At 36.3% G+C, this 23,761-nt stretch overlaps 1 protein-coding gene across 3 annotated transcripts in view; it reads right to left on the bottom strand.

Moving 5' to 3' along the window:
* The window catches only part of LOC118271127 (stromal interaction molecule homolog), a 56,819-nt gene that overhangs the window by 14,271 nt on the left and 18,787 nt on the right, over nucleotides 1–23,761 (bottom strand). For 2 of the 3 annotated variants that reach the window (XM_050695824.1, XM_050695825.1), the window contains exons 2-7: nucleotides 20,003–20,133; nucleotides 17,687–17,806; nucleotides 16,969–17,081; nucleotides 15,912–16,027; nucleotides 3,456–3,649; nucleotides 2,775–2,894 (exon numbers count right to left, since the gene is read on the bottom strand). In XM_050695824.1, the coding sequence (XP_050551781.1) occupies nucleotides 2,775–2,894; nucleotides 3,456–3,649; nucleotides 15,912–16,027; nucleotides 16,969–17,081; nucleotides 17,687–17,806; nucleotides 20,003–20,133 (794 nt within the window). Of the gene's footprint in view, nucleotides 1–2,774; nucleotides 2,895–3,455; nucleotides 3,653–15,911; nucleotides 16,028–16,968; nucleotides 17,082–17,686; nucleotides 17,807–20,002; nucleotides 20,134–23,761 lie in introns of all 3 variants that reach the window. The other variant, XM_050695823.1, reaches the window with a different exon arrangement.

The following is a 23,761-nucleotide window of genomic DNA, read 5'->3' as shown; positions in this document are numbered from 1 at the left end:
TAACTTAAACGTTACTTTTGTTAAACTGATTTTTACATATACTCTATTTTCTACTTATCTAGAAAAATAAATGCTTTTCACACATGCATGCACTCATGAATGTCTTAGATCCCGCCACAAAATAAATCAGAAGTTATTATTAGAGGAGAAAAAAAAGCACGCTTAAATGGGCAGTTTTTTTATGGAATAAGCCGCTAAACGGGCAGACGGATCACCTGATGGTAAGCAACCGCCGCCGCCCATGGACACTTGAAACACCAGAGGCGTAACAAGTTCGTTGCCAGCTTTTTGACGGTTAAGAATTTAAGGGTTGTTGGGAATTCCGGGATTGGGATTCAACATGACACGAGGTATTCCCCATATGTTAATCTGACACACTCAAGTAACTACCAAAATCCCTTTATGAGTTCTCCTTCCATTGTGGGTTCGAAACCTGGCAAGTACCTAATAATATGACTATGTCTCAATTACAATGAAACACATCGGGAGGTAATATTTATTACCTACTGCATTTACATTTCAATTTATGAAATAGCCAACTTCTGTAGCATAGATAAAAAAAACAGAAAAATATTTTTGTCCATCTGCATTAACGCGTTACACGCGACGATTCCGTGTATTACCTATAAAAAGCACTACTGTATCGGTAACAGGTTTATTTCAATCAAAATTCGTGAGTTGTTCGCGCGCGTACAGGTGAGTCTAATCATTTAATATAATTCAATTTTGTGCAAAATGTGTAGCGAATACTAATACGCTTAATCAATATTTTCTGGAAGATTCATTTTGATATTAATTTGTGTCCTCGACCTTTCGCTTTTTTTGTAGGATAGGCGATAGAAGGAGTTTCGATAACGAACGAACATCTACATCGCTTAATAGTTATCCATCAGCACCGCCGTCAACGGGTACCAGCAACTCGTCACCACCCGAGGAGGTGTTGTTGTGTGTGTTGTGTTTAAAGTGCATTGCCAGCCTTTGAAAAGAAGTTCACTCTCTAAGGTACGTTGAAAATCAGTTACATTCAGTGTTCTATATCAGTGATATAGTGTGTGTAGTGATTCACATTCAACTCCGTCATTATATTGATGTTTGAAAAACGTACGTATCTTTTAACCAGTGACCAGATTAGTGTGTTTAGTGTGTTTTAGACCAGTGACCAGATTAGTGTGTTTAATTCAGGACCCTAAGTACGAGTTTTCTTTGCCTTTAAAAGTCTGCTTTACGTTTTCGGCTTGTGGTTGGTTTATTCGAGCCGGCCAATCCGAGTGCCGTACGCGCTTCGTTTCGATTACTTTAGACGTAGAGCAAACTCATATTAAGGGTACTTACAGGATGAAAGATATTTTTTTGGGATTACTTTCATACATTTCTCTCCGAATCCTAAAAACGAATTGTTACCTATCTATTATTCTGTAAGTAAATTAAGTACTTTTGTGGTGCCCAAAAGGGCTTATGGGCCCTTTTGGGCACCACAAAAGTACTTAATTTATAATAAGGGACATATTACCGTATGAAATTTGTTGACCACACTGTATGCACAATGGATGCATTAAACTGATTTGATTCGAAATAATTTTGGCATAATCGTTACGGTTGCATTTTTATGTGATTTGACCTTTAATAACTTATAATAATATGACGAAAAATTATATAAATAGGGTGCTAGCATTTGTCATTCACGAACAGAATTATTATTGTTGACTGACTGACAATTGAAATGCTGTTCAGTAAAAAAAATACTGTTAAAATTAAATTAAAATATTATTATTAGGTACCTACTGTTAAATAAACACACTTGTCTATTGATTTGATTTACAGCTTTTCTAGATAAAATGTGAGGAAAAGTATTACACAATATTATTATGTATTACGTCACGAAGTAATAAGAATCGTTTTGGACATTTGATAATGATTTGTCCTTCGTTGGCTTGGTACTGGGATTTCCTTTACTCGGCAAATGGTATTGGAACCACTAGAGCTACGAGATAGTCTAAATATTTTTTTAAATATGATGTTCAAAGAGCACCTAACTTTTCTTACATAGAAAATAGATGAATAAATTACGGATGCATTTAGGTTTATTTTCAAGGGCAAATAGAGTTTAAAGTTGTTTTCATTTAAATAAATCTGCTTTGAATGGATTGGTCGCGAACTTGTGCACGCGGTCAATGATTATTATTGGTTGAATATTTTTCGGATATCAGGTATAATGTATTTCGAAGTCTCATCGCATCAGTATTCAGGTAATAACAATTAAAATACTGCGACTCCAGCCACTAAACAGGCTCCAAAGTTTTGTTAAACTTTGAACTTTATTTTTTTACTCTGCATATCATAAATATTATTTTTGCTAATCTATCTTTTTCTTTTTTGTTACGTGTGGGAAAAACCTGCTCCGGCACGAATGGTATGGCTAAACCGGAGTGATACCACAGAAAGCTGGAGTGACACAACGCTTGTGTTGTGTCGAAGCCTAATTCCCCACTTCCTACCCCAATTTTTCTATCACCAAAATTCCTTACTCTCAAAAGGCCGACAGCGTACCTGTAACTCCACACTGGTGTTTCTGGACACCATAGACGGCACCGGTTGCCCATCAGGTGGTTGGTCTACTCACCTGCGGACCTATACCAATACCTTAACACATTGAACGCCGTGGTGGTCACCGGTGCGGTGACCGACGTAAGCGGAGGATTTGCCTTCAACAGTTTTCTATTGGCTGTCAAAGACTTACATAGAATCAGATCTTATTTAAGTAACAAATTGTTTACCTCGATCTCAGCCTTCAACTGCGTCACTTCAAGGTCAGATGACGCAGAGTTCAGAAGAGGTGTATCGCCCGCTTCTCTAAGCTTCTTTTCCAAATTCTTTTTTTCCGTCGTCACATTTTCCTGCAAATAAAAAAGGCATTGTTAGGCTTTTAGCTAAAAACAAAATGAATAAAAAATGTATCAAATTAAGTCCGCCACGGCTTTGGACAGTTACTATTTTCAGACTTTCGCCCTGAGTATGTTCACATAGGTACATAATCTCACGCCTGTCTCCCATTTTTGCTCACCAGACGGCGCTAGTGAGAACCTCTCGTTCTCCGTCCAATAGGGAATTATCTAGTGTCACACCATTGGTCCTTCAATATTTGACAGCTGCAGTGATTGAGCAAAAATCCCTTTTCCTATATTTGTGCCATCTGCAGTCATCAGTCTTTTCAATTCTATATTTTTTTTAACTAAATATACATATTAATTTTGTGTTTACTTTCCGTTACAGGTGACTGAGGGACCGACATACAACGCAAAGCTACATTTTTGATCACTGAAATATTCGTACGAGCATCACTCCTGCCTTTTGACATTTTTGTTCGTTAGTCTATGCATAAGGTTTTATAAGAGAATAATATATTCTTCTCTGCAGTCACCAAACTTCTCTACTGAATACTAAACTAAGAAACCAACCTGTTCCAGACGAGCTTTCTCGAGTTCCTTCTGCATATCATTCAAGGCCATCTCAGCTTTGCGGAGCTGTTCCATGTCTCGGAGCATGCGCTGGACCTGGTGCCGGCTGGCGCGACCAGCGCGCAGGGCCGCCCATCCACCGACCACCGCACCGAGCAGCAACGACGCGAGGAGCCAGTCCTTCCATCTACTGCCTTCTGGAAATACCACATGAGATTTAGGCGGAGATACTAATAAGGACATAAGTATTGATGCTAGCGTGTCTATACATTTTCAGCATTACTTATAGAGCTTACTAGCAAACCCGGCGAACTCCGTTTCGCCATTTTTCCTGATTTTCCATTTTTGACAAATGCAAAATCGTGGAAATCGGTTCGTGCGTTCTGGAGTTATAGCGTCAGAAAGGAAATCCCGACTTATTTTTATATAATAGAAGATTATGTTATTTATTTGTAAAAATGCAGTGTATGGGAAATCGAAAACCCAGCAAAAAAGAAAACATTAATACTTTGTCCACCCCGGAAAAAGGCGTCGTCAAATAACCCTGAACCGATGAACATGTAGGTACGCTATAATCGTGCTGTTTGTCTTTCTGGATTTTAGATCTACTCCAAGAAGAGACAGGTGAACAACATACAACATACAAACTATAGTACCCTTTATGGGCTCCATATAATTAATTACCTTCTAAAATAAAATAAAATAAAATAAAGGAGGTGGTCGATTCGTATACAGACTGCTCATACAGGTATTCATTTTTTTAGTCCAGACTCTAGAGTCTAGACCAGACGATTGTAACTGATATCAAGAAACATAATATGAATTGACAAGATGACTAATTGAATTAAGCTGTTAAGCCTTATCTAGTACAATCTAGGTTTTAATACGTTAATAGCTTAGCTTAACCTGCTGTAGTACCTATAATGTATTGTACGGATTTGACAAGAATGCTAAAGAAATAATCCTTGTTTAAATAACCACATAATATTTACGAACAGAAATATTCTACAGAAAGAAGTAAGATGTGAACGTTAATAAGGAGAAATTAATGCTTGTTTCTCTTTCAAACAAAAAGTACAGAGGGCTTAGTACGAGTTTCTTTTACGTTTAACGAGAGCGCGTTCGATGCTCTGATTGGTTGATTTATTCGTACCGGCCAATGATAGGCCTTAATACGAGTTATTTTTACGTCTAACGAAATCGAAACGAGAGCGTGTTTGACTCATGAAGGGTACAAATACGAAACTGAATAAACTTGGCATAGAGATAGATTATATTCGGAAATAGCCCAAAGACTTTTTATTCCGATAACGTGGGTGATGGTACTGGCCTTTCATTAAGGCAGGATAATCATCCAATAACTTCTTCGAGACGAGAAGGAGTGTCAGACTCTTACTGACTAAAACCACCCCGGTCCTACTACTGTTTTTAGGGTTGGAGCCCGATAACCTAGGCAGTCTGCCATCTCCAGGATAATACTAGCTAGTAGGTAAACTAAATATATATTTCTTGTTAAAAATGAAATCCCAGTGCCTGTTTAAAAGGCAAATCCTAGGAGTGTCCATGAGACGGAGTCTACAAATTAATCAGCGCAATTGGTGATGACATGCGACAACTTTAACACTCGTTAGTCGTTCTTCAGTGTATTTCTTGATTAATTAAAAGAAGCGATTTTATACATCCTACATGTGTGGAGATAGTAACGCTGTAATATTTGTAGTAACACATTTACAATTTTAATACTGCCTAACACAAGGCTTAAGGTTGGGCAATACTATTGGATTTGTTTAAGATATAAGCCGGTAAACGAGCAGACGGATCACCTGATAGCATGCATTCGCCTCCGCCCATGGACACGCGAAACACCAGAGGCGTTACAAATGCATTGGCGGGGGAATCGGGAATTAGAAAGATTGGGAAGGGGGATAATTGGGCCTCCGATAACCACACTCATATAACGAAACATATTACAAGCAAGTTGTTTCACGTCGGTTTACTGTGAAGCCGTAGTATTACGCCGGTCGAGCCGGCCCATTCGTACCAAAGCATGGCTATCCCACACAAGAAACCGAACCCATTTTTACATGCAATTCCATTTGATATCATTCAACCAACCAGATAAAGCTTTTGATATCTCAATTCTTTTTCGCAAGACTTTATTCTATAGTAACCTACTTATTATATAGTACTTAGGAACCGATGTCAAAATAGAAAGATTGAAGAAAACTGAAAATTCTACCTTATCAACAAGCCAATAAAATCCACATAATTTTCTTCAAAGTATCTACTTCTAATTAGCATATTAAATTGTAGATAATTTTATACTTTCAGCTCATTACCCGTAGGTGCTATCAATGCCAACTGTCATTATGAGCCGAAGGTCAGGTTTATCTAAAGGTGATCTAAGTCTAAGTCAGAGTCACATCTATATGAATATTCTCACAAGCCTAAGGTAAAAAATCATTGAAATAAAGTAAATTGTGGAAGATTTTGCGAAGAATACAAATAAGAGGTGTTAAAAAAGTAATAATGACACTATAAGTACTTCACGCTTTGTGGATTCACGAGGAATACCCGTCTGAAGGTTATGTACTATGTCACACGCAAATTATGTATATTTACTTATACTTAGTACAGAACTACAGCCGCTTGAACCGCGGTTTCAACCACAAAGCAAAGGACTGGTCACATCGCAATTTACTGTAAGAAGATCTATCTATGTATTGGGTTTTAAAACTACATACAAAAGCGCCTTCTAATTTATCAACGAGTGCAAATTATTGTGAAAATAATAAGTAGTAACTTAGTAATAATAATTAATATAAGTTAGGTATACCTAATTCGTTCCTTAACGCATTCCTGTGGGATATAAAATATCCTATTACCCAAGCCAGCCAAATTTCATCAAAATACGTTTTTTCCAACAATAAATTATCTATTTGTCATATCTGCGGGCTTACTACGAGTTTGTTTTACGTTTAACGAGATCGAAACGAGAGCACGTTCGGCGTACTGATTGGTTAGTTCATTCGCGCTGGCCAATCAGAGCGAACTAAACGTAAAGCAAACTCGTACTGTATCTTTTTATAAAAGAAAGATCAGACAGACATGTACACATTTCAAATGTTTTAAGCATATTTATTTCCGTAAACGTGTTATTGTTACTAGAGCAGCAATAAAGTAGTTGACAATTCGTTACGTAATGAGAGCAGTTATCAAAGCTAATTTGAATGTTACAAGTTTAGTTTAAGTTTTACCTTCCTTATTTGTCCCTTATACGACATACAGTATTACAAATATACAATGTGATAGGCGTGGGACTTCTAACCCGTTAAGGCTGAGTACTTACTACATCTAATTTTATCGACAAAAATAATAATATGGGGGTTGAACCTCTAATTGAAAATATTGAAAAATAGTGATTTTTTCGGTAAAAATAATTCACAAATTATTTTTTTTCTCACCAAAACATTATCAAACATATGAAAAAAGTAATGAATTAGTTAGCCAAGGTTATTAGGTACCGTTAGTCGTTTTTTTTTTGTTTCTACGACGCATACAACCTTTGATATTCAAAAAAGTAAAAAAAAATATTAAAATAGCCATAACTTTTAGGGGAGGGGATTCGACCACTTCGACCCCCGACTTTTGTCGATTAAATTAGGTGTAGAACTCAGCCTTAACGGGTTAGAAGTCTCGCCCCTATCAAATTGTATAAGTTTGAGATATACCTAAAAAAATAAGGTAACATCACTTATAATATATTATACCTTTACATTTACGCATAAAGGAAGACTTCTAAATGCCTATCTAAAGGCTTAAAGGTTGGGAAATACTATGTATTGGATTTTTTAAGGTATAAGCCGGGAAACGAGCTCACGGATCACCCAATGGTAACCAAGCACCGCCGCCCATGGACACCCAAAAAGCCAGAAGCGTTACTAATGCGTTGCCGGCCTTTTGGGGATTATTAGGAAGGTTGTTGGGGAATCTCTGGTAACCTCATTTCACAACGAAACACAACGAAAGCGTCACGTCGGTTTTCTGTGAGGCCGTGGTATCACACCGGTGGAGCTAACCAATTCGTGCCGAAGCATGGTTCTCCCACACTTGAATAGTGCTTACAAGGATCAAAATTTTAAACGACAGGCCCTTAATCCAAAATGAAGATAATTTATTCAAGTTTTAGTTACCTGAAGTTACAAAACTGCCCCGATAAAGACCCAAAGACATCGATAAGAATAGTTTTTGCAAACGAAACCAGATATTGAATATTTTACTTGAATATTATTAAAACATAGTGTAACGACCTATCGTTCTCAGTAACATTGCATTATTTGTACATTTACCTATTATATGTATAATTATTTTCAATTACATAGCTTAAATACATAAAGAGAATAATGAGTACTAACAAAAAGATACCTGATTACATGTTTTTTGGGCTCAATCTGTACAAAAATGCAAACTTTAAACTTCAATAAAGATAATCATTTATATTTTCTTATTTATACTGAATGAAACACCTATTCATGAATGAAGATCCTATCAAAAACTAACATAGTTATTACTATGCCACTAAGATAAAATGTCGGTTTCTTACCGCCATTTAATTTTCCCGTTAAAATGTATAATAATACAATTTCATCCAAAAACTCTAAAGCCCATCAACAAAATATAAAAAAAAATACATAATTTTCCTATCATTTAAGTTATTTTATATTCATGTATAAAAACCAGTCAACCAGAGTTTGAGGGGGGGAAGTCATCCAATGACTTCTCTCGCCTTAGGTGAGGCGAGAGGGAGTGTCAGACTCTTAGTGACTAAAAACCACCCCGTTCCTACTCCTGCTTTTCGAACCGGAGCCCCGGTAAATATAAATCACATTAGGCCTATTCCATATATTCTTAAACAAGAGCACAAAAGATTACCATCATCAGTTAAATCGACATATCGCCCAGAGAACGTCAAATACACCACATAGGAAGCACACACTGCAATCCAGGTCTCAAACATTTATTATCACATAATAATAACAATCATTGCACTGCATATCACCAATGACTCATTATACAACAATGTTCTATCATAAAACTATCGACAAACATTAACATCAAACACTAGAATCACCACTTATTTTCAACGCACTTATTTTGTTGTAAATAAGTACGATTTTACCACGTAAAAAAACGTTTATTAAATCGATTCACTGTGTCACATCTAGCAACCACAAAAGTCAAGTTTGAATGAAGTTAAGCCGTTCTCACAAACCGTGATGTAACGCTAGTGACCCCATGATTTTATTAAAACCTGAGACATATGTATTCGCAAAAACCGAATTCAAATCGTACAATAACACCTTAATTATTTCGGTTTTTCCTCAATGCTAATTTCATTTCTGCGAATATTTTTACGGTAGAGTAGTCGTAAAACATGATGATATCATGGAAACTCTTGCTGCTAAATACAATAAAGTCATAGCATGAAGTATTTAATTTCCACACCTCCCACGTAATGGGGATTTTAAAACAACACTGCTAAGTTACGCGTTTAAGTATTGAATTGAGAATATAAAGAAATTGCAAAGAAAAATGGTATGTTACAATTTAGACGTTTTTTTCCTAAGTGATTGTTATTATTATTTTACACAAATGAGCCTGAAATTAATGTAATGAAATACTAAATATTAAAGGGTTTTTTTACTTAGTTTGGCATTACAGACAATGAGACAGATTTACACAATGGACAGTGATTAGTTTCTTGAAACATTAATCGTGTGTTATTCCTACCACAACACGATTTCTAGTAAGTGTCCGACCTTGGGTTTTTAAGAAACCTCATTACTTGTCTTCTAAGTACAAATATAATACATTGGCAAGTTTTTTCTGCAAATTACATTGAATAGTTAATTTCAGAGTAAAAAATTAGATTCAATGCGCAAAATATCTTGGTAAACATTTAAGACAACTCATTATAAGCGAGTGGGTAGCAATCAAGGATGTGAAGAGGGCATAGTTCAACGTAATTTGAGTCGCTGGTTTCAGGACAGTCTCGTTTATGTTCCGATGAGTGGTGCTCCTACTAATAACACGTTTTAAGTAGTAATAACTTGCGGCCTGACATTACATTACATGCATTCTAGCGACGCAAACCATAGGATATCGTTTAATCTAGTTTTATTGTTGTGCTCTCTAACAAAAGTGTAACTTTTATAGTTCTAGTTATTTTTATGTGCACATCACGACCCATTTTCCTGTAGCATTAAATAGAGATCGTTTCCTAGTACTCTTTCTGTTTTAGTGCTGATCCAGATTTGATGATACTACTGATTTCAAAACAGTTTTTATTTCTAGAGCTATCTGGTAAAAAGTCAACAATAGTCGTACCTTTGTCAATTTCTTGGTAAGCATTGGTAAGTACCGGCGGTAATTGGTTGCCAATAAGAAGAAAAAGAACAGTATTGGCGGTCATATTATTGTACTACGTGTGTCTTTAGATAGTGGTACAGTTTATTTACAGTAGACCTGATTACAATAGAGAGAAACTAGCTCTTCAGGGTACCTAACAGGTGTAAGTATATACCTAGTTTACAAGAGACGACACGTCACGCCCTTTTCTGCTTAAAAAGAGATTCCGTGCCTTTATTCCTTGCAGTTATATTACGAGTCTATTTTCAGTTTTTCGAATAGTAGTAGAACGGAGTCTGGAATTGTGTCCGATATATGGCAATAGGCTCACGCCCTATTACATGGGACTTATAAAACAGTTGGTGTAATAGGTGTACATTGTACAGTGACATTACGTGCCGAATGTGCACCTGATTCGAGGATGAAAGGCGTGACGGTTATATTATGAGTCCTATTATAATAGAGTCTGAGCTTATTTTCATTCACCAGCTGCAGTTCAAGACTATGTGCTACTTTTACTATTTCATGTTCAAAGTATCGTATTTTTTACAGGTTTTATTGAAAATTAGCAATTCCATGAAGATCAGACTAAACACCCAATTAAAGTTTGAACATAATTGACTTAATTCCATGATTGTTTCAATTAATTATTACCTCCTTTATAGGACAATAGCAATTTGAATCTAATTTACGGTCACTTCTAATTATAAAACTTAGTTTTAATTGAGACACTTGATATTAGTAAGGTTTTAAAGTTATTGCATAGTGAAAAATTTATGAAGTAACTAATAATAATTTATGCGTTTTAGTTTATTATTAGTGTAGGTGTGTCTATTGCAGTTCATGTGAAAATATAAACTATTATGAATGACATATGTACTAATAATCTAATAATTATAACGAAATATAAAATAACTTACACAAAAATTCAAGCACATTTTCCGATAAAATCACCGTTCCATCGAACACAATTAGCCGCCATTTTAGGCCACAGTTTATACAAAAATCACAGATTAAAAATAGAACACTGCACACAAAAATCACTGGCAACCAAAAAGTTTTAATGCAAAATCTATTAATGTGATACGTATGTAACACTTTGGGAAAGGAAAGGAAATCTGCAGTAAGACTAAACATTTAACAATGCTTGAGGCGAGAACAATGACCAACGAATACACGTAATGTCTCAGGCATTGACTTCTTATAATTCCAACAACTTTTCTTAACGACTTCGAGTACCTAGTGCGAGTTTTTCTTATCGCGTTTATCCCTGTGATTGGTTGGTTAATTGGAGCTGTCCAATCAGAGCGCCATACAATGTAAACGTGTTGATCGCGTTAACGTAAAACAATTCCTGTACTTTAGGAATATTTTTGTTTCTCCCGAGTGGGACTCCCTCAACGAATCTACAAACCTGTCTTTCCGTTTTCTATGACCAGTAGTATTTGGTAGTGTGTTGTCTGTCAGTAACTCACTTAAAAAATATTTTTATGTATATAAGGACTTTACAAATCTGTGTTTTTATAGCTAAACGTGTCACCACAAGCGTGACTTCTTCACATTACAATTTTTTGTGTCGCGTCGTGAAACTTAAGAAGCAAATAGCACGTGAAAATGTCCGCGTGTTTGTTTGTATATCTACATATTATAATGTATCTAGTTGTCACATGATTTCTAAGATTTCTTTGTAATATTGACCTGAATATAAAGCTTGTTTCGATTACAAACTGAGGTTGATAAGATAAGAAAAATAATATACCAATATTTTTGAAAATATTTATCTAAACCTAGTATTGAACTCTTTCCGGACAACTGCTGCGGACTCTCTAGCGGGTTACCGGGGCTCCGGCTTGAAAAGCGTAAAAGGTGTAGGAAAGTGGTGGTTTTGTCAGTAAGTCGAAAACCCTCTCGTCTCATCCAAGGCGGAAAAAGTCGATGATTTTCCCCCCTCAAAAAAAAAGTATAGAACTGTGTTACCAGTCACCTAAAGAAACATAGGTACATATTGTAGTGGCCTCTCAAGATATCTCAAAGTTAAATGTTCAAAAGTATTGTTGCACGAAGTGCTACGCCTATTAACTATTAAATTTAGATTACAACTAGATGCCTAATTGGAAAATATCATAAACTACCACCAAGTAAAACTAAATAATGTCTACATACTTCAAAGTAACCTTCGTTATCCAGAGGTAGTCATTACTCATTAGTCAGACCAGACTTTATCTAAAAACCCAGGTCTAGACAATGCAGTTATCGTTAGAAAACTATCAACAAACTAGGACGTGATTCATTATTATCATACTGTTTCTATAATGGGGCACTGAGAAAGTACCATTTCCACGTTTTACATACATAGGCTAAGTGCATAACTGTACTACGGAAAGGAACTAACGTTTATGTTTGATCATTAGCTTGCATTAAATATGCTCCAAAAATTTATGAATCAGGATCGATTTGAAAAATGCTTTTAATTTGATGGCAATGCAACGTCACGCCTTTAACCCCGAAGGGGTAGGCAGAGATGCACCTGCACATTACGGCACGTAATGCACACAGTGTACAGTGGCATATGTGATGTGGTACACTGTACACCTACTTTTCACCATTTGTGTTATAAGTTCCGGTGTGAGCTTATTGCCAGTATACAATAGCACAATTCCAGACTCCGTGCTTCATCCACTTACCACATATTTAAAATTTCATGGAGCTAGTACTACGGGAATGTTAGCGCAGTTGTCGGTAAATAAATCGTCACGTACCTAGTGGTATGAACAAAACGTTATCGACATTGTAACAATGGTTGTAGATCTATTATCGGGCACATAATGAATCGTTTTTTGCACTATGGCGGCCTTCAACGGGCCATGAGCTGACATACAATTTATTTTTATGTTACTCCGGTTCATTTGTTAGTTCGTAGTTTAACGTTGATTATTTTATCAGTTCCCGATTCCCGGGTCGGGCGAAGTATTGCTGGGCTTTATTCGATTTTTCGAAAATTTCTCAGTAGTAGCACCGAGTCTGGAAATGTGCCCGGTATATGGCAATAGGCTCACCACCTCATGGGACTTAAAACATAAATTGTGAAAAGTAGGTGTACATTTTAGAGTGGCATTATGTGCACCTCTGCCTATGTCTTCGGGGATAAAAGGAGTAAGTAGTCAACTCGGACCACATGCCTACGGCCCATTTGGGACGAGTTGGGGAAATTAAAAATAAATTAAATTTTTAGTGGTCAACTCGTCCCATTATTTTTTTTGTATGGATCTTTAAACTTTATCAATGTTTGGGACAGTTAGCAACACAAGATTAAAAATATTTTTTTATAGTTTTTTTCTTTACTTTCGTAGATTATTTCATATTACAAAATCCTTACGAAGTAAGAACCTCTTTTTTAGTGTCGGTTAAATAATTTATTAGCTCAATTTTTTTAACAATCGCACAAATTCATGTGTTATCCAAAATTACTAAGAATAGTAAACATGTGTGGCTTTAACAATGGTCATGGCGGTCACTTATGAAGTAAATGATAACATAGATAGAATGAAGTTCTTAGAAAATCTTTTGTTTTCAACAAAGTAATAGAACTTTATTATTTCCACACTAACCCTTTTGCTACTGACTGTACCTTATCTCATTGTGGTAGTGACGTGGGACGAGTTGACCACTAAAAATATTATTTTATATTATTTTCTGCAACTCGTCCCAAATGGGCCGTAGGCATGTGGTCCGAGTTGACTACTTACTCGATAAAAGGCGTGACGATGTACGATGTATTTTATCAGTTGTCATGTTAGAAAAAATGTGTTACTAAGCACTGTTTTCTTCTTTTGGCTATGTTCTATTACGAGCAGGCATGAAAACATTGATGACTGTTGATAAAGCGAAAGAATTAGTATGTAAGATTCGTAGCAATTGGCGTCACATTGTCTCTGCTTTTCCCTTTGGGAGACAGACGTGAGGTTATGTATGTATATCTAATAGAGGATAATTTTAGGGTATTTGTAATATCGGAGTAACCAATAAGATTTGTCAGTCTACTATACAATAAATGAGATATTAAATGCTTGAATGAATGAATGAATGATCGTGACATTTAAGTATTTATCTATTTCTATGGGTTATGGGATTAAATAACTTAATTATAATTATATAATAATTGATTTAATAGCTTTATTCAATCTGTGATTTAGCAGTTGCATGCGACGTAGTCTTGTAACCATTGCAATTTGGTGAGGCTATTGCAAGCTACACGCCTTACAATTTAACTGTGCAGTTTTAACTGTACAGTTAAATGATAGGTCTATACAGTCTACACAACTTGTACGTGTGTAGCGGTTATAAGTATAAGTAAAATACCAACTTTGACTGGCTAGATTTTGAAAAAAGACTTGTTTGATATCATAAGACCGAAACCGATGAGGGATCTATCACTTCAGACCATTCGATATGACGCGGTATAATAGATAACGCCCTCTACCGAAACGCCCTCACAACAAAATGTTTTTCTTCAAAAACTTTTGAACATCGGGCAATCATCACTTATTTCTATTTCGCTATTAAACTGCCATTATGCCAAGTCACTAGCAGTAAAAAAATATGGCCGTTGAAGTATTCTGCTGTACAAACATTGTCTGGCTAAACATTAATTTAGTTTTTATGAAGTCGCCGTTACTGGAATTGAGATGTTCTTAAAAATTATGACGCAATTTAATAGGTTATACCTACGCCTAAATATGTAATGGAATATAGCTGTTACTATATTCCAAGAATGGCGAACTATGGCACAATAGTTTGGGCACGTCATTGATCACAAAATGTGTCTTGTGCCTGTGGATATTTTTAGATACGAATAACATTAAAGATTCAGAGTTACACAAATGACTCCAGTTCAGAATGAAACTTACTTAATGAACAATCAAACAAATAAAATCATTATTTTGATGGTATTTGAAGCAATTCAAAAAACATTTCTTTAAAATAAATGGCACCTTTTTACGTAAAGAGTCGCCATCTCTGCTATACTCATTGCTTGTCTTTATGTCGTGGTTATGTGGCCGAATGTGACTTTTAGCGACTTATATGTATTTTCTAACATTATTTAGACACCACTGACAAACGGCAAAGAAAAACATCGTGAGTAAACCTGGGCTTACAATTTCTAATTATAAATTTGAAATCGCCAACTCGCATTGATTTCGAAAAAGAAAACTTCAATGAAATTCAAAGAATTCGCATTCAAACACTCGTGTGCCCGTGTTATACAAAATTACACGTGTAAATACCATAAACATATCATAATTAAACCATCTTACCGATCATAATATGTACGAACCGGTTTCAAGATGTCCGTCGTAGTATTAGATAATGAAAAACCAGTTTTAATATAAACATTGAGACGATTCCAACACGTTTTAATATAAACAGTTGTATGTCATAATTGCAATGTTGGAATCTAGCGCCAAGGATTAATTAGTTAAATGGTTGTATGTACTATGTACACTCTTCCTACAAGATCTTGCGGCAAAGTTGGTTAGCTATGGTTGAGTTTGAGGGCAAAATTTAATATTGCGTACAAAGTAGTACAAAGCAGTGTCAGTTGTGTGGCTAGTACTCGTCCTAAATTACGGAACAATCATGAATAAAATGCATTTTGGAGTAATCTTTTGCGTCAAATAATAAAATAATGTTTAGTCTACTTTCTTCTTGACTATTAACTTAGTACTGTACTACGACCTTTTATTATAAAGATAGGAGATGAAGGTGTACACAGATTACGTGATGGAAATTCGCAATACTACCGTTGTTATACTTATTATATTTTTTAGCCACTATCTCGCCTGGTGGTAAGTAACGATGTCACCGACGACGGAGCCCATTTACCTAAAAGCAAGCTATTCACTAGAGAATTAAAGACCCATATTGTATGAACCTTTCTAGAAACACAGACTCTGACCACATCGGTTTTTATTATGACCGTGGTTCTCCGGTCTAAGACTCATTTAGGTTTTAAAGCGAGTTGTTGTTTATCAAAGAATTGTACATTACCTTTAGGGGGTCCAAACAAGACCACGTCCATCGCTTTGAGTGCAAGTTTCTGTTTGTGAATCGGATCTTTGATGCCCAACACGTTGCTCAGGTACTGCATGTTGTTTACGGCTAATCTATTTACAAAAATCAAAATTTATAGCCAATCATTATACAAGATATTATCAAACAATAAGTCAGTTTGGAGTGGTCTTCTATGTGGCTTGTCCAAGCTAAAGCTTGTTGTTGTTAAAGCTTGAGTAAAATCAGTAAGGCTTTAAGTCAGCCTTTAGGCTTAAATCACATGCGCTTTTACTTATATTCCAATTTTTTTGGAAATAGGGAATTGTCTACACTTTTGTAACTGACAGTCCTATGGATTAGGAAAGAACTTTAAAAAATGAAGAGAAGTGATACAACTATTGAAGCATCACAATACGCTGTAAGAAATGCTACATCTTGCAGCAAGCAAATATATACAAGCAAGGCTCGGATACCGGTTAAATTTTCAAACCGTTATTATGTACTTGTACGCAAAACCTTTACATTGGGTTTCGTTCGCGAAACCGGTTTTTTTAAACCGGTATTTGGAACAGTATTTTCATAAAGGTTTTTTCGGATTAAACGGTTTAGAGCAATAAAAACCGGTTAATACGACGCACATCAAAGAAACGCCGCGCGCTGTTCAGATTATATTCAATAATAATATTTCAACGCGTGTACCGACATGCCCCTCGTCGAATAAACCGGTTAATTTAGGTTAAATAAAGTTCTTTAAATGTTCACGTTCTTAAGAAAAGTTCGGAGGAAAACCGATATAAACCGGTATTAACCGGTATTTTTTAAACCGGTTCCGAGCCTTGTATACAAGAGCTTGATTAGTTTCTAAAACTACTGAAAAAACACGGATTTCAAAAACACTTGGAGGTCTATTTTCTTTATTTTAGAGAGTAATCTAGTATTTTTTACCGAAAAAGGATACCTTATATGTTCTGTCGCTAATTTCTGTAGTCCAGTCCATTTTTCAGTATTATAATATTGGTAAATAAGTATAGAATAGATGAGTAGTATTTGATACCTGGGCAGGGTAGCGCCGGTGACCTTGTGCTGCAGGAACAGAGTCTTGTACTGGGGCAGATCCACGGACTGAGACAGCCATTCCACCGTCTGCTCTACCGTCCAGTTGTGAACCTGGAATTGGAGATAATAAAGTTTAGTGAAATGTTTCTTATCAATTTACGGCACATTCCAATAACCTACCGATCAGCGGTAGAATTTTGACACATTTTGTATGGAGCTTATGTCAAAATTTTACCGCTGGTAGGAAAATTCTACCGCTGGTAGGCAAATCTACCTATAGGTAGGTTATTGGAATGCGCCGTTAATGATGAAAAGACAATGCCGACCTTACGTAATGTGCAATAAGGGTAGAAAGAAGTTTCTTGATAATATGTGCGAAAATAAAAGCCTCCTTATATTGTTTCTTATTACCAAGATTATAAACATCAACACAGTTGTTCTTATTACAACCTATTTAAAACAATAAACCGAAAAATAAGGTTTAGAGTTCAAGGTCAAATATTTAGTACTTATCTTTGAGTAACCCATTTCATTGTATTTGGTTTGTAGAAACTTTACCACACATTAGGATGTTCTCCTGTGTCTTGGGTGCATTTACAAACATACAATTTCAAACGTAATATGGGCGAATCTATTGCTTAGGAAAAATCTAAGACCGTGCTGACTTAAACCGTCCTTCTTATATGTAGAACGTTCTAGAGCAGACCGATACTGACCTCAGATCGTAGCCACGCCTCCCACAGTTCCTTGACGGAGATGTGCATGTCATCATTGTGGTGGAACGCCCTCTGCCGCTTCTCATACCCGCTGTCGTACTGCAACTCCTCGCGAAGAAACTGTAATAACAACATTTATGGTATAAATAACATTATTCAATTAATTATTATGTTATCGGCTTACACGACGCGTCGTGTGTCGCGGAATGCTGCTCATGAATATGAGCCTCTAGCGTGGCTTGAAACTAGTCGAGTTCCTCGTCAAAACATTACGTGAGTAAGCCGCAAACATAATAAACATAATAATTAATTTAGTATGTCTCACGAAAGTTACAATAAAAACATTATTCAAATCACCGAAATCTAAAGTATCAGGTGACATAATATATTGAGCAGGTATTTTTGAAGACCATTTTCCTCAAAATGAACTGGTATCGGTATAATTTGCAGTGTGCGGTGTGTGGACAAATATATTGAGTAATATAACAGCGTAGAGAGAAACCTTGACATCGCTATATTTCTTATTCATATCATAAAAGCCATGAACGTGGACTTATGTCGTCTATAAGGCTACCTATTTCCATTAAGTCTAGCTAGCCTTATAGATTTTTTAATATCTATATTATAACACAACTTTTCTCCAGTTATAAATCCCTTGTAATCGGGGTAAGCTATTACATTACATAACACTCAAGAAGTAACAATTGGTGGTGATTTATTAAACTGGCGCCTGTATGGGTACAAATAAAGGCCAAGGTTAATATCTCTTACAGAGAAAAGTCAAGGCCAGGATTAACGGCTTTACAAGTTTTGAGAATTTCAGTTAAAAGACCGTCGATTTTCCTGCAGCTGAGCTACTAATAATATTTTATTAGAAAATCTAATATCTAATAGCCGACGGATCACCTGATAGTAAGCAATTACCGCCGCCCATGTAAGTAACGTTACCCGAAACACCAACTGGCGTTACAAAAATGCGTTGCCTGCGGTTAGGAATTTAAGGGTTGAATTGGGAAATCGAGAATTGGGCCTCCGGCAACCTCACTTACATGATGAAACCGTTGTTTCACGTCTGTTTTCTGTGAGGCCCTGGTATCACTCCGGTCGAGCCGGCCCATTCGTGCGGATGCATGACTCTCCCACACTTAGTTTACCTACAGATACATTATGGACAAACGGCAACAAGACGAACGGCTGTTTAGAGAATGCCAAATTGCCGTTGGTGGAAGGTTCCACATCAGGTCAGCCAAATTAAGTTAGACAACACGTTTTCATGCAAAGAATATTAAACAAGGGCGTATCCTTCGCTTGTTGACATCGAACTAGGTAAAACTGGTCATTTTTCCTTATTTCGTGTTTTCAACGATAAGCAGATTTCGGTTTTAGAAGTAAACAAGTACACATTCCGGTTACCAAAATTAGATATAAATAAACGATGTCCGAAGACGAGATGTTTTTTTTTCTGAGGATAAGATTCTATCTGCATTTTTTCCTTGTATTGTTCACTGGAGTGTCCAAAACAATCTAAATTGTAAACTATCTAGCTGTACCAAAGATATAGCAAAACCCTTTCGGGGTCTTAGCATCGCATTTACGATAGTCTGAATTTTATAATCAAAGGATTGTTTTGTAGTATTTTCACACACCTCTCCCTACGCCTTCGGGGATAAACGGCGTGACATTACAACAATTTTCACACACTTCGTATTATTTTTTTCTGGTGATCGCCAAACAAAGACTGAATATTGACTTCAGTGAAGGGATCATAAACTACAATTACAGGCAAGTGGACAATAGGCATTCTTTATCGACACGTGCAGTGTTATAAGTAGCCAAAGACGTGAGAGAAACCGAATAAGTGTATAATGTAAGGATCATACATTACAGCACTTTGTTTAATGATATGACTTACTTGACTTGACTTAAGGTTCTATGTCCCCTACATGAGGTAGAAGGCGTCCACAGATATAATGATATGGCTTCTTTTAATCTTTAAAGAACTGCATACCTAAGGTCGTTGAAAATCCAAATCTAAGAAATCTAATACATACATATTTACGTTTGACCACTGTTTCTCCTTTTCCATACCAAGTAGGAAAATGGGTTTTGAAAAGTAATGTCCTAAAGTCCTCACGTCATACCTGCGTCATAACACTACTTTTATGGCTTCTTTCTACAACAGCAGAAAGTGAGTCTTTAAAAAACATTGCCCCTATGTCTGAATGAAACCTTTTAACACTTTATGACATCTTCCTAGCTTAGTAAGACAACTTTCTATCAGCCATCTTTTAAAAAATAATAGATATGAGAACTCACATCATCACTCTCGCTGAGGTCAACATTGCCGTTGGCGTCGTCATCAAGCTGCCTGTGTAGCTGCGTGATGGCTTCGAGACCAGCCTTGTCCTGGAGACACGCGGGCTCATTGTGGCACGCCTCAAACAATACTGAAAACAAAAACAAGTACTCATGTTAGATTAAGAACCTTACTATCATCGGTCTGTATCTTAGGAGAGAAATAAGAACTGTAATTGATGCAATTAAGCGAAATTGGACTTTGACAAAGGTAGTTAAAGCAATGTTTTTATTTAACTTACATAATTAATATCCTAACACTTAAATGTTTTAGTGTACTTTATTTATGTCTTATGTAATGGACATATAGTCTAGAAATGTCTATGATGTTGTATCAAAAACATTTGGATCCATGACTAACTTCTGTAATGGAAAGGAAAACATCGCGATCTTGCCTTAAAAATACTGGAAATTCCATCTTGACTTGTGCAAAATACGTTTGTTTTTGTACAGACTTTGCAGATATTTGAGTTACCTTTAAAGTCTAAATATTAAACGTGACGATCGGTACGTTTAGTACAAGTTTGCTTTACGTTTAAAGTAATCGAAACGAGAGCGCGTTCGGCGCTCAGATTGGCCGGCTGGAATAAACTAACCAATCAGAGCGCATAATCATACTAAGGCTACAGGTGTAAGGACGTGTTTGAATAATTACGTACTAATATACCTAGTTACCTAAATTCGTTATTACAATTAACAAAAAAAACGCAAAAATAAGTGATTCATATTACGTACCCCAAACTTAAAACAAGGAAAAAAAAAGAAAAATTGAAAATGCATAGAGCTATGCTTGCTGCCTACATATCGATATCATTGTTACATGCTCAGATTCTCAATCACTATTAAGATTAAACTCAATTAACTGAACACACCTTTCCAGACGTTTCCAGATTTCGATATATTTCAATGTATTTTCGGAAACGTCCATTTGTTTTATCGCAGTCTAAATTATCGCCGACATTTATCGGTTGTTAATACGCGTAATGTTTTGTATTGTAAACAAATCAAAAAGGTAGCCGCGATAAATATTTGGGTTAATTGAAAGTGTGATTAATAAAATATGAATTTGATTAAGTCTTTACGGAAACATCGAGATAAAATAAATCGTTATAGTTATCTGTATTAGATAATCACACAAACTATTATGATAGTGTTATTGGGAGTTGAAAAATAGGTCAATGAATGGAATTAATACAAACATCGAGTTTAGGTTTGCTTTTCCACCAGAGATGTGCTGTGTTACGTTGCTGTGGATGCGTTTGGCTTCCACCAATCGTATTCATTGGTACACATAGCTTAGCACTGGTGGAAACTCAGCTAAGCTGTTTTTGATATGGAAAGATGCGTGCTATGGATGGCTTCACTACTATCGATACATCGCATAATCGAGCTGCGCATCTTCCTCGCATAGTTACATAGCTTAGTATTAGTGGAAACGGTCACACAGTTTCACAGCTTACCTATTACGTCTTCGTAGATAGCACAAATTAATGAATATGATGAGGTTACAAAGGTGCTAGGCTAGGTACAATTGGAGATAGGTTTCGATTCAAAAAATGTCCAATAAAATAGTCAAGGTACGTATTATTAGAAAACCTTGTTCTCACCACAAAAAGGACAGTTAAAATTAATAAATTGACTAACAATAGACTATTACCATCACATAAAACAGAGATTAACGAGAGCTAGACTGTCAGAATTCGCCGAAAGAGGAATCTTTCAGCGAAAAAAATAAATTATACATTGTTAAGTAAACGCTTGCGTTGTTGGGGTTACCGGAGGCCCAATCCCCCCCTTCCTAATCCCCGATTCCCCAACAACCCTTAAATTCCTAACTCCCAAAGGCCGGCAACGCACTTGTAACGCTTCTGGTGTTTCGGGTGTCCACGGGCAGCGGCGATTGCTAACCACTATCAAGTTATACATGTGCTCGTTTAAAAATACATTACTCTTTGATACAGAAACCGCATAACCTCATAAAGAATAATTTGCTTGGTAATCTCATGCAAATTTTAAACAGCATTATAGTTAGGTTTCACTATTGCAAACTACATACATACTTAATTTTATACACAACTAATACATAGTGTACTGTGCAACGATAACATAACACCAATATTAAATACATTAAAACCAGCTCTGTGAATAATTTTAGGATATGTTGTTATGTACCTATATACCTACTTGTTCATTTAGTTTGCGCGTGCGACACAATCAAAAATACAGTAAATACACGTCATTATAAACGCATTAGGCAATATACCTATTTTTGATGATCACTCTAATCGTGTATCGTCGTTTGTGACAACGTTTCATGCCAGATATTAGGCCTCTATTTTACACAGCATTGCTTAAAAACATTCAAGGATTTTTCATCAACCAATATCGTAATCGGTCCATCTACACGATCCATCGTAAATATATGATTTTATTATTTAGGTGCCATAATCACTACAGAAGGATAATCTTTACATCATCATCATCAGCCATCCACTGCTGAACAATCCTTTTACATGCTTCTAGTTAATTAAGATTTTGAGAATCACGGGAAATTACCAGCCAAACATTTGTTTAAACCTCACAGAATGCTTCTTACAATAAAATTCTAAGTACTACTTAATCCGAGATTTGCTTAAGTAAACGCAGCTACCTATTGCACACAAAAACGGTTCCTTCCAAAAACCCATACACACAATCCATTGTTTATTTTGCGGCGATTACAAGAAGCCAATGTGTTTAAACATTTCCGTTTTTATCAGTCAATAGAGGTCGCTTACGTTTGTTGAATTATCTAGTATCCTGCCAGGGTTAGCAACGAAATGGCTTCATCGTCACCACAAGAAGGTGATAAAGCACGTACCGTGATCGATTTTAATGAAGAAACCTTTATTGTGGCAGAATACAAGTCGACGTTAGTAAACCCATTGTTTTGTTTAATCTTTATAAACGCCTACCTAAATATTAGGCCCTTTTTTGTAGGGAAAAATCGTCCAATTGCTCCTCCTGCGTTGGGTGAGGCGAGGGGGAGTGTCAGACTCTTACTGACTAAATACTACCATGTTTCTACTCCTGCTCTTCAAGCCAGAGCCCCAGTAACCCACAGCTCCGGGTCGGGCATCAACCCTGCTGGGCCCCATCTGTGATGGTCTGATGACTCTTTGAGGTGACGGGACGCGCTGTAAGCTCGTTCTGATCTGGTGGTCGAGCTACCCGTACACGCCGTGCGCAGGCCATAACTAGTCTAGACATTAATATCATAAGAAAAGAGCGGTAAAGGCCTATAAATTAAACTATAAACACAAATTGAGCTCTGTGTTATTGTTGGTTTTTCCGAGCTTGGTAGGTTGTGAAAGGTCATGCATGAGCTACCATAAAATTGCCATTAGATTCTGTCAACTAAACAGTCTCATAGTTATTTGGTTTTTCCATCAGGCAGTCTCGAATCATCAGGCCGATTAACGAGTATTTTGTGCACGCAAAAAATACGCAGTCAAAGAAACTTCGTCAAATTAATAAGTACAACGGTATCTTTACAATAAAAAAAAAAGATCATCCGCTGTCTATAAAGCGATTTTACATAATTTAGTTGGATTGGAGTCATAATCGTCATTATCGACATCAATTAAGAGACTGCCCACGTGGGCCGAGGCTAAGAATAGTTCAGCCGGCTTGTGATCACGAGTGTTGTAACGTAACAACTTCTGTCGTATCGTAAATTGG

Source organism: Spodoptera frugiperda, chromosome 9, assembly GCF_023101765.2.
Source record: "Spodoptera frugiperda isolate SF20-4 chromosome 9, AGI-APGP_CSIRO_Sfru_2.0, whole genome shotgun sequence".
In the NCBI taxonomy this organism is placed as follows: Eukaryota; Metazoa; Arthropoda; class Insecta; order Lepidoptera; family Noctuidae; genus Spodoptera; species Spodoptera frugiperda.
This window is presented reverse-complemented; position numbering and strand designations above follow the sequence as displayed.